We start from the raw sequence: 12,182 nt of genomic DNA, 5'->3' as shown, positions 1-12,182 counted from the left end.
CTTAATCTTTGATATAAAGAACTAAAAGACGAGAATAATTGAAAATAGAGGGTGGGCTGCACTTTACCATTACACCACTAGAGGGTGCGCTTTGCAGTCCCGAGCATATTTTTATCTAAATATCAGTAACACAGAAACGTCATCTTTATTTTATAACACATTATATCGTAAAACACCTGAAAAATCACTGTGATGTTTCCGCATTGAGTACAACCTTCAGACTGTAACTTTTTGCAATGCAAATTACGTCAATTAAGACTTCTTTGGAAACTCCTGTTTTTCACGCTTTTGAAAGGATAAATGGTTTTGAAACAAAAAATTAGTATCAAGTGCATCGGGTTCGGATGGTGCAATAGGTATTGTGCATTTAAAAAAGCTGGGAGCAGAATGCTTAAGTTTCTTTGCAAAACAACAATAGACGTCACAGGTGCGTAACTTTGCTTATAGACATTGAATTATTCCGAGCATGAACTGGCCCGGCCGATTCTCACCTTACTTGCGCACTACATTTTCAGGTAACACAGTCGTGTGACTTTTGCACAATAACCTGTAATTACTCTCTATGTTGAATTATACTCTCATTTTCTCCGTGTCATGTATTCGAGCTTTTAGATCTGGTTCATGTACGTGGCTGATCTGACCCAGGAAAAGTTGTAGCCTCCATTAATTCAAGGTTAGTGGGGAAAACAGGATTACTGTACAATTGGTTCCGCCCACAGCCGCTGACGCTCCCGTGTTGTCAATTTAACATCAAAACAGGCGCAGTGGGGTTCTCACCCAAAGATTCTGAAGCTGTCCGAACGTTTTTGTAGAAGTGATAACGAAAAGGTGATGTGGCGACGAAAATTATGGAATAGGAGTTATTAAAAAAAACCGAGAGCTACCAAGAGCAACAGGAGGAGCAAAGCAAACGGTAGTAGTGAAGTCTCAGGAACCGAGTTGGAAGGAGTGGGCAGGAGCTGGGCGCTTTCAGCTGCCAGTGAAAATGACAAGGAGGGAAGCGTCGTCGCTTCTCCGGTCCGGCAAAACAGGAATCCTGCAGAAAGTGTACGGGGCGAGAAGTGATGGAAAAAGCAGAGCCACAGCAAAATATTCCTCAAAATGGGAATGAAGGCAGCCCTGACGTTTTCCTAAATGCAGCCTGCACGACAGTGACTTAGCTAAATCGAAAGGTTCTCCGAATTAAGTCCTTTTGGAGCACCATCCGTAGGCGGCATGAAACACCTGGATTGCGCAACGTGAAGCTCAAATGCAAAACAAAATCATGCGAAACATTTTAAAGGACTAACCTTTGGCGAATTACAATGGGATTAATAGGCGTTGTGGATAACGAGACAGGGAGTAATACCTGAGCGTTGAACATAGTCTTTACCTAACAATTTGTACACAAAGGCAAACTGGGGACCAAACAATTTTGGAGGAAGCTAAGAGCCAGACCTCCAAAAGTCAGGGAAATAATCTGCAATCAACAGCAATAGTAGCCAAAAAGCGTAACGGTGCAGGATGGAAGCATATTTCGAGTTGGTTTTTGTCAGAGAACTTTGTAGCAGGTGGGGAGAGAAGCTACGCATGATTTAATGTCTAAGTGTAAAATAGCACCGGGCAGTTACGGCAAGGAAGTTGTAATTGCGGTAAAACAATCATCTTGTAACTAGAGACACGACCGGCTGGACATTCACCAGGAAATTAACACCCAGATCAGCAGCTTTAGCTCGCGCCCTGAACTGGACACTGCCCGCTTGTTTGGGAATCTGCACATCCACCCTCCGGGTGGTGGGATCCACCGTCCTCGTGCCCCGCGATTTCCAGGGGTGGGGTGCTATTTCCCGCGCGCCCCCAGGGTAGGGTTCTCTGTCACGCCTCCCCAGGGCTGGGGTCGTGTTCTATCCCACGCGCCTACGCTGGCGAGACCCCAAAGGGCGAGAGTTCCTTTCCCTTCCCACGGGTGGCTTTTGCATTGCGTCATTGCGCGCCTCGGTCGGGTGGGCGTGCCCTCGAACTGTGTCCGTGCCCAAGGATCCTGTGAAGCGAGGTGACAACTAACAGCATCTGCTCTTTTCTTGGCATTGGCACTCCCGGGCTGAGCCCTGGACCCGTGGGGCGAACGTCACTTAGACATGGGCGTACAAGGGCGGATTTGAAATGATGTGAACTCCTGACTGCACTTGCACGATGACCCTGTTCGATGGAAGTCAAAGGAGACAGATACCAGCACTTGCCATCGTGATCTACCTTATTATACTTCTCCGGACCAAAGAGATGAACGCCTCAGGCATTTTTTCAGGTAAGGAACGATTCCCCCCCCCCCCCCCCCCCACAAGAACTAGTATGCACTTGACAATGAGCAGACAGCAGAAAAGTATTCGGTATTGTTTCTACTTCCATATACGACTTGGTAGTTTTGTAAAGTCAATCTTTTTATTTATTCTTGTCCGAGTGGCACCTAATCTACACACACCACCTTCAGTACCCGGTCACATTTTGACGTTTGCTTTGTTATTACGTGAATCTTCCATTTGATTGCTACGTTGTTATATCTATATTGAAATGATTCTGTAATATTAGTCTGGCGCGTTATCCCATCTCCTACTTCGCCATGTAGGATGTTTGAAAACTTGTTTTTGGAGGTCGTGTTGGTGTTGTGGACTTCTGTGGTGCAACACGAAGCATGTAAGGGAAATGGGATTACCTCCAGATGACAGTAGAAGTTCCATTGCTCCTGTCCCCACGTCAACATTTTTAACATTATCTACTTAAGCTATTTTCTTAAAATGCCTTTTTGCTTTTTCCCTTGGTATGTTTTACTGTAGCATAGGCACTCAGTAGCCATTTTATTAGGTATTTCCTGTTGCAAGTTCAGAGATGCTCTTCTGCACACCACTGTTACATCGCGTGGTAATTTCAGTTACTGTCGCTTTCCCGTCATCTTGAACCAGCCTGGTCGTTCTCCCGGGACCACTCTGGATTTACAAGGCGTTTTCTCCCACAGAACTGCCGCCCACTAGATTTTTTTGGGTTTTTTTTTTGCACCCTTCCCTGCAAAACTCTAGAGACTATTGTGCGACAAAATCCCAGGAGTTTGGCAGATCCTGAGGTGGTCAAACCACCCTGTCTGGCACCAACGATCATTCAGTCAAAGTCACTTAGATCACGTTTCTTCCCCATTCTGATGTTTGGCCTGAATAACAACTGAGCCCCTTGACCATGTCTGCAAGCTTTTATGCATTGAGTTGTTGCCACGTGATTGGCTGATTAGATATTCGCATTAGTGAGCAGGTGTACTGATTGGTGCACCTAATGAAATGATAAGTGAGTATCACAGCTTGGCATGGAAACACCAATGCCCAGGAATAAAAAAAAGGCTGCAGAAAGTGCTGGACACAGCCCAGTCTATCACGGGCACCTCCCCACCACTGAATATATTACATGGACCATTGGCACTAGAAAGCAGCATCTGTCATCAGAGACCCCACCATCCACACCATGTCCTCTTTCACTTCTACCATTCGGCAGGACAATATTCCCACACCAACAGGTTCAGGGACAGTTGTTACACTACAATCAGCATGCTTTTGAATGGGTGTGGATAACCTCATTCACCACTAGATTCTTTACAACTCTTGTTCTCAGTTTTTTTTATTTGCACAGTTTGTTTTCTTTTGCAGATTTGTTGCTTGTCAGTCTTTGTTTATGTCTAGTTTTTGTGAAATTATGTTGTATTTTTTTTCTGTAAATGCTTCCAAGAAAATGAATCTCGAGGGAGTACAGTGCCTTGAAAATGCATTCAGCCCCCACAACTATTTTCACATCTTTACTGTCTCATTTTCTAAATTTAAAACATACTGAAGTAAGATTTTTGAGCTAATCTATAAAACATTGCACATCATGTCAAATAAAAAGAAAAATTCTAAAATCTGTTGACAGTTTACTAAAAATTATAATCCAAAACCGTGAGCTGAAAAAGTATCCATCCCCTTTGTAACTACTACGGAAACTTCCCCCAGTAGCTATATGTTGCCTTACCAACTCATCCAATTTGTTGATATAGAAAATAAGAGGATCGCCTGTTTTCAATGAATTTATAAGAATACTGTAAATACACCCTCCCTCTGTAAGGTCCAATAGTACGGTAGTTTTTCGACAGCCCAAACCAAAATGAAGCAAAAAGAGCATTCAAGATGATAATAGAGAAGCACAAATCTGGTGAAGGGTATGAGACCATCTCAAAGGCTCTGGACATAGCTTGGAGCTCAGTGCTGTCCAGCATGAAGCAGTGGAAAAAATATGAAACCACAGCACACTGCCTAGGTAAAAGCCACCCCTCAAATCCCAATTGCCAGAGAAAAATGGTACTTGTAAGAGAGGCTGCTGTGATGCCAGCAGTCACTCTGAGGGAGCTGTAGAAGTCAGTGGCTGCAACTGGAGATCAAGTTCATGGCTCCACAATCTCTTAAGGCCTTACGCAAAAAGTGTAATCATGGAAGAGTGGCAAGGAAGAATGATCTGGCTAAAAAAAAGCATAACTTTGCATGTAAAAACTCTGACAAAGGGAAGAAAGTCTTGTAGTCAGATGAGACAAAAATGGCACCTTTTGGCCTCAACACTAAGCAGTACATGTGACATGAATCTCATACAGCCAGGTAATGGCATCCTTAATGTAAAGCACAGTGGAGGTAGCGTCATGCTAAGGGAAGCAAAAAAAAACAAACTGCAGATGTTGGAAATCCAAGCAACACAGACAAAATGCTGGAGGAACTCAGCAGGACATGCAGCACCTATGGAAATAAGTACAGTCAACGTTTTGGGCCGACAAACATCGACTGTACTTTTTTCCATAGATGCTGCCTGGCCTGCTGGGTTCCTCCAGCACTTTGTGTGTGCTGCCATGTTATGGGGACGCTTTTCAACAGCAGAGACTGGAGATCTGGTCAGGATTGATGGGAAGATGAACACAGAGAAATCCCGGATAAAAACCGGCAAGCCTCTGCCAGAAAGCTTAAAGAGGAGAGGAAGTTTATCTTTCAACAGGACGTCACCTCAGTGCACACTGCCAGAGCAACCAGGGAGTGGTTTCCAATTAAAAGAAATTATGTTCTTGAGTCGCCCATCAGAGTCCTGATCTTAACCCAATTAAGTGTCTCCGGCAAGATCTCAAGCTTGTTGTCCGTTGCTGCTCCCCAACTAACCCGACACAGCTTGAGCAATTTTGCAAGGAGGAATGGACAAACCTTGCCCCATCACGTTGTGCAAAGCTAATAGAGACTTATCCAAAAGGACCACTAGCTGTAATAGCTGCGATAGATGGTTCAACTAAGTACTGAGCAAAGAGGAATGAATACTTTTGAACTGCTGACATTTCAGTTTTTGAATTTTTAGTTGTTCTTGCACTGCAATTTTCCCCGTTTTTTGGGCGCTACTATGGAAAAAAAGGAGCATGTGATTCCCAGAAATACAGACCACAGTTAAATAGATCAAAATCCCTGGTTGTAATATTCATTTAATAAACAAATGGTTGAGGGGTGACATATACATACTTTGATAATAAATTTACTTTGAACTTTGAGCTTTGAGTTGGTTTAACAGTTGGCAGATTTTTTTTCATGGGTCAAGCGAACCACAGCATGAAGGTTTATGTCAGGACTTTGATGTGACCCAGAATGGTATCTCTAATTAGGCTGCCTTTTATCTATTTTCTTTTCCGCTGGGCATCTATGCTGTATGTTCCACCAGTCAGTAACTGGAAATAGCATTGCCTTTGAATATGTTGTTGTTAGTAGTTGTAAGTCCTCCACAATATTCTGATCTCTCCTAGAGTTACAAATTAGTGGCTCAGTAGTTTTGATCCAAAATACTCAGCCAAATAAATATCATCAGGGATCAAGGAAGAGTGCAACTTATTACAAGATTATGCAAGGTGCTTAAGTTCTCTCATCAGCTTAATCTATTAAAATAATATAATAGTCATTGGAAGCCCTATAAGGATGCCCTTTAACCAACTGTTCTTCTCTGTCAGTAAGTCTATGGCCTCCACTCCTATGGTGAACATGACCTAGACAGGATACATGCTGTCATGGGACAAAAATGAAGGCAGAGTTTGCCACATTGTGACATGCTGTACTGCTGCTCCAGTACACTGTACTATACATTTCCCCTTAACTCCATCAGTACTCCCTTTACATTCAACATTATTAGAAATTGAAACAGAGAACTTGTAATCAAATTCCTGGAGTTGTGAGCTGTAGGAATTTTAACTGCAGTGGGAGCAGTATGAAATGCTGAATCAGTGCCACTGGATGCCTGTCTAAATCGAAGGACCGCAATCACTGATAACTTTAGTGTCATGATGTTAAGCTTGAGATACTTCTAAGTTAGCAAGTTCTAAACTAATGTCATCTTATGAAGCTGTGTGTTTCTCTGCAGATGTAAATCCTGTATATCCTTACTTGCATTTTCTGTGATTAGTCAAATTGCAATTTTAAGCTAACAGTTGTGCTCTTAATTTATTCAGTATGAATGATTGCTAGCTATTTTACACAGTTATACAGGATGAGATATATGATATTATAGCTATTATTAAATGCAGGTAAAGAAGAGAAGGACCAGAATATTTTTGATTACATGGTTTTCGGGGAAAACAGAGTTGGGAGGGGCTGGGGTTTGCTGCTCTTACATATTTGCTGTTTGAATTATTGTTTTGAGGAGGGATGTTATCCAAGAAAGATAAAAGAAATGTCATAAGTGGTCACCTATTTATTTATTTATTGAGATACAGCACTGAATAGGTCCTTATGGCTCTTTGAGCCACACTGCTCAGCAATCCCCCAGTTTAATCCTAGCCTAATCATGGGACAATTTATAATGACCAACTAACCTACCAACCAGTATTTCTTTGGACTGTGGGAGGAAACCCTCGCAGTCATGTACAATCTCCTTCCAGGCGGTGGTGGGAATTGAACCCAGGTCGCTGGTACTGTAAGGCATTGTGCTAAGCACTGCACTACTGTGCCATCCAGCTTGATGTGGGACCACCAAACTCTTAGATCAATATATAAAATCAAAGAAGCAAGCATTTGTTTGGAAGTCCTTAAACCAAAGGGCAGTATGTGTAGATTTCATCTAGCCTAACAAAAGCAGTATAAGCAACATAAGATTTTATGGAAGATGTATTCAGGAGAACTTTTATCCGTGGTATATCGACATAGATAAGAATAGTTTTGAATATGATTTTGGAAAATAAAGCTGGGATAACAACAATATTGGTGGTGGTGATCATAATAGATTTGTAATGGTAAAGAATAAACATAAATAAGTTGTAAAAGTTCTACTTTGGAATAATGCCAAATTTTTGAGACTAAGAAATGATTTAGCAAAAATGCATGGCAAGCAGCTAATTTTGACTTACATCAGAGGAGTGGGAGGTATTAAAAACTGAAACCGTGTTCAGAGCACGTATATTCCCACAAAGAAATCTGTGTGAAAGCAATTCTTGCCTCCTTCCCAGATGTCAAAGGAAAAGAGGGAAGTCAGTGTCCAACACACATCTTTGCAAAACTCCAAGCACAGGAAGTGTGAAATAAGAAGCAAAGAGTGCGATTGAAAAATATACTGATGGGCAAAATCAAGATAAAATATATTTTAAAATATATAAAGAGCCAGAGAAAAGCAATGATAATTGTGCATGGGGTGCTAAAATTCCAAGACCCAAAGTTCAGGTTCCAGAGTGGATAATTCCCTGTGAATTGGGTTCAAATGAAGGAAGATGAAGACCTCAGAACGAGTTATGGTGAAAGGATCATTTTCACATCTAGAACATGTTAAGATGGGCCAACTGGCCTGTTCTTGTCAAAAACTTTCTAATGTTCTAACTGACATGACACATTCTCCAAAAATGTCCTTCAAATTCATTGGAATTTGAATTTGACAAAGCATTATCAGTGGCCGTTCCCAGGCTAATATCTCCACCAGTAAGAAGTTAGCAACATTCAGTTAGTCACATTACATGGCCACATCGTTCACATGCCTAACACCACATTTGAGGAACAACTGCGTTTTCCAAGATTTGTCACGTTGAGATTACCGTGTGGATGAATGGAAAGATTCAAATGTTCTCAAAGACTCTTTTAGGAAGTGGAGGGATGGGTTAGTAAATTTGCTGATGACACAAAGGTTGGGGGGTGTTGTGGATAATGCGGAGGGCTGTTAGAGGTTACAGTGGGACATCGATAGGATACAAAACTGGGCTGAGAAGTGGCAGATGGAGTTCAACCCAGATAAGTGTGAGGTGGTTCATTCTGGTAGGTCAAATATGATGGCAGAATATAGTATTAATGGTAAGACTCTTGGCAGTGTGGAGAATCAGAGGGATCTTCGGGTCCGAGTCCATAGGACAGTCAAAACTGCTACGTAGGTTGACTCCGGTTAAGAAGGCATACGGTTCATTGGTCTTCATCAACCATGGGTTTGAGCTTAGGAGCTGAGAGTTAATGTTGCAGCTACGTAGGACCCTGGTCAGACCCCACTTGGGGTACTGTGCTCAGTTCTGGTCGCCTCTCTACAGGAAGGATGTGGAAGCCATAGAAAGGATGCAGAGGAGACTTACAAGGATGTTGCCTGGATTGGGGAGCATGCCTTATGAGGATAGGTTGAGTGAACTCGGCCTTTTCTCCTTGGACCGATAGAGAATGAGAGGAGACCTGATAGAGGTATGTAAGATGATGAGAGGCATTGATCATGTGGATAGTCAGAGGCTTTTTCCCAGGGCTGAAATAGCTAACAAGAGAGAGCACAGTTTTAAGTTGCTTGGAAGTAGGTACAGAGGAGATGTCAGTGGTAAGTTTTTTACACAGAGTGGTGAGACCATGGAATGGGCTGCCAGCAACGGTGGTGGAGGTGGATATGATAGAATCTTTTAAGAGACTCCTGGTTAGGTACATGGAGCTTAGAAAAATAGAGGGCTATGGGTAAGTCTAGTAATTTCTAAGGTAGGGACATGTTCGGCACAGCTTTGTGGGCCAAAGGACCTGTATTGTGCTATTGTATTATTATTGTATTGTAATAGAAACATCTCCACCTACTCTGAGCACACTCAAAGTGGAGAAGGAGCAAACACAAGGAAATTTGCAGATGCTGGAAATTCAAACAACAACACACACAAAATGCTGGTGGAACACAGCAGGCCAGGCAGCATCTATAAGGAGAAGCACTGTTGACGTTTCGGGCTGAGACCCTTCGTCAGGACTGGAGCATTTGGAATGGTATTGAGAAGCTTGTGTCAGTGCATCAGGAGCAGATAGAAGCTGAGGAGAAATGGTGGAAGGAGTGCGCCACCTCATTCTCTATCCACCCCCCGCCCTGTCAGCCATATCCTGCTCCATCTGCAGAAGTCCATGCTGTTTGCACTTTAACAGACATAGAGTCACTGATAGCATTTAAGAAGTATCTCAACAAACACTTATGTTGCCCAGGCACAGATGGCTATGGGCCATTTGCTGGAGAATGGAATTAATACAGATTGGTGTCCACTGGCGACATGGATGTGATGGACAAAATGGCCTGTTTCCATGCTGAGACTCTGTAAAATATAACAGGTTAATCAGTTGGACATGCAATTCAGACTGTGGGTGTTGTAGTTCTATGTGTGGGGAGGGCAATACATAAAATGTGATTCAGTATTGGGAAATGTAGAGAAGCCGAGGACAGGAGAGCATGTGCACTAATCCCTCAAGGTAACAGGTTTGTTGGGTGGGCTAGTTAAGTAATCTAGATTTCATGTCTTTATTTGCAGGAGCTTTGAATATGACAACAAGGAATTCTTACTGGAATACTGTGTGCAGGCCTGGTCAGGACACAACAGAAAGATGTGATGACATCTGAGAAGGGTGCAGGGGAGGCTTACATGAATGTTGCTGGTGTTGGGAGATTGGCTGGGCTGAAGTTGTTTACTTTGGAGCAGAGGAAGTAGATGGGGGATTGCACCCTGTGACACAAACATCCTGGGATTCCAAGAAAGGATGAAAAGGATCAACCTATCTTTTTCATCGGCAAGAGGGCAGTAAGATAATTGGTAGGCGGAATAGGGGAGATTTGTAAAATAAATTCAGACAGCATGCCTGAAGTGCTGATGGAAGCAAAAATACTCATCACCTTTAAGAAGTACTTGGATGAACACCTGATGTACAGTATGTGAACTATAGGGTTGCGAACTGGAAACTGCAAGTGTGCTTATTACAAATAATTTTTCTTATGTGAGTAACAAAGTTGTGATTCCAATAGCTTTACTGGCAGTACACAATTCTATGAAATGTTATTGACACATTAAGAGTTCTCCAGATTTTTACCGAAGTCTTCGATAATTTTAAGATGTAGCAAGAGTGTGTGATGCAGGGGTAAGTGTTGTGATGAAGGAAAACAAAACATCTCCATGCAAAAGGTAAGTACTGAAGGACAATGGAATCGTCTGTCAACTGCAAGTTGTAAGGCAGTCGAGTTTTGTGGGATCGGTGGTTCCTTCTTCATCCATCAGCCTTTCTGTTTCAGTGACTGCAGCAACAGTTATACGTGTACAATTCAGGGAGCACAGGAACTGCTTGGTGGCATACTGGTCCTTCTATGGATGCATGCATATCTGTTGAATGTAATCCAGCAAACCCATCTTCCAAAGTGAACTGAGTGGAAAAAAATTGATACAAATTGTGGTGGGTGGTTTTGCTTTTAACAAAGAATTGAGCTGGTCCTACCTTGTTCTAATCTCAAAGACAGTACAAATAGATATCATCTTTACAATACGAGATATCTGCCTTCAGATGTAGTTGCAAAGTAAGGTTAGAACATTTTTATTGGTTTGTTGACAATATTTATGTAGTCTAATTCTTGATGCTTTCCAGTGAATATATTGAAGTTGATGTTAAGGCCATGCCACAGAAATATTATATTACTGATGTTTAAATGCTGGCTAATCCATTTATAATTTAAGGTGCTATGATTAGAGTACAGAAGGTGAAGTGATACTGCTAGTTCATGATACCTTGTGAAGAACTACTTGCAGAGCTGAGCGAGGATTAGGGGAAATAATAAACGTAAGAAGTAGTTGGTGCGTCTCAATTCACTGGTTGCATACCTCCTGATCTTCCAACTTCTATTGCACTGAGATTTTCATGAGCATAAGTTACAAGCAGTAAATCAAGGGCAAAGCCTGAAGTCTGTGTTTAACTGTTTCCTTAAATTCACAGCTGTCATGCTATTATTTAAAGCAACAGTATAAAACTGCCCAGGGAAAGATGAGACTAATTTTTTTCAAGGAAAAGGTAAAAGTAAGCAAAAACACATGGCAAAGACATAACTGAGCCTTTCCCATGATTTTCTGCAACATTAGTAACTTATTTTAATATGCCCTTTTAATCTAATTGAAAGTAATCACTTCATGCATTAATTTCAGAAGAAGCATGACATTGACAAAAATACTGATTTGGAAGCGGGATAGATCAAAATAAAAATGAATTAATTTGGAATAAGAAGCAGGTCAACAAAACAGCAAAGAGAAACAAGAGACTGCAGTTGCTGAAATTTGGAGCAAAAGTAAACTGATGGAAGAACTCATTGGGTCAAGTTTCAATTTCAGATAACCTGCACCTCCTATGTCCTCTCTTTTTCGCTTTGTTCAGCTTTTCCACACTCCTCCCCCATATTTGGTTCCCATTGTATACTTCCTCCTATCCTGCCCCTCTCTTGCACTTTTCAGTGCTGGCCAAACTTCTCTTTCCTCTTCAGTCCTGATACAGAAACTTGACCCAAAACCTTGTCACGTCCCTGGTGCCTCCGCAGATGCTGCCTGACCGTTAAGTTCTTCCAGTAATCCTCCTAGTCATATATGCATATGCATGATATGCAAGGGTGCACAGTAGGGGTAACCGTTAGCATAATGCTTTACAGTGCCAGCGACACGGGTTCAATTCCTGCCATTTACTGTAAGGGGTCTGTACATTCTCCCCATGACAGCGTAGGTTTCCTCCCAAAGGCATATGGGTTAGCAGGTTAATTGGTCACATGGGTGTAGTTGGGCAATGCGGATTCATTAGACTGGAAGGGCTTGTTGCCGTGCTATATCTCTAAATAAATAAATTTGTAATTAGGAGGAGATTATTGTAAGTGATGGCATTTTCAGCTAGCTGTTGCCTTTGTTTAAT

General features: G+C 42.0%; 1 protein-coding gene across 4 annotated transcripts in view; it reads left to right on the top strand.

Moving 5' to 3' along the window:
• The first annotated feature begins 356 nt into the window (after positions 1–356).
• The window catches only part of eva1c (eva-1 homolog C (C. elegans)), a 116,221-nt gene continuing 104,395 nt past the window's right edge, over positions 357–12,182 (top strand). Inside the window, exons 1-2 of one of the 4 annotated variants that reach the window (XM_073045084.1) lie at positions 373–515; positions 2,116–2,284. In XM_073045084.1, coding sequence (XP_072901185.1) covers positions 2,173–2,284 — 112 coding nt within the window. In that variant the 5' untranslated portion in view covers positions 373–515; positions 2,116–2,172. Of the gene's footprint in view, positions 2,285–12,182 lie in introns of all 4 variants that reach the window. The other 3 variants (XM_073045083.1, XM_073045086.1, XM_073045085.1) reach the window with 3 other exon arrangements.

This window comes from Hemitrygon akajei, chromosome 5 (assembly GCF_048418815.1).
Source record: "Hemitrygon akajei chromosome 5, sHemAka1.3, whole genome shotgun sequence".
NCBI lineage: Eukaryota > Metazoa > Chordata > Chondrichthyes > Myliobatiformes > Dasyatidae > Hemitrygon > Hemitrygon akajei.
This window is presented reverse-complemented; position numbering and strand designations above follow the sequence as displayed.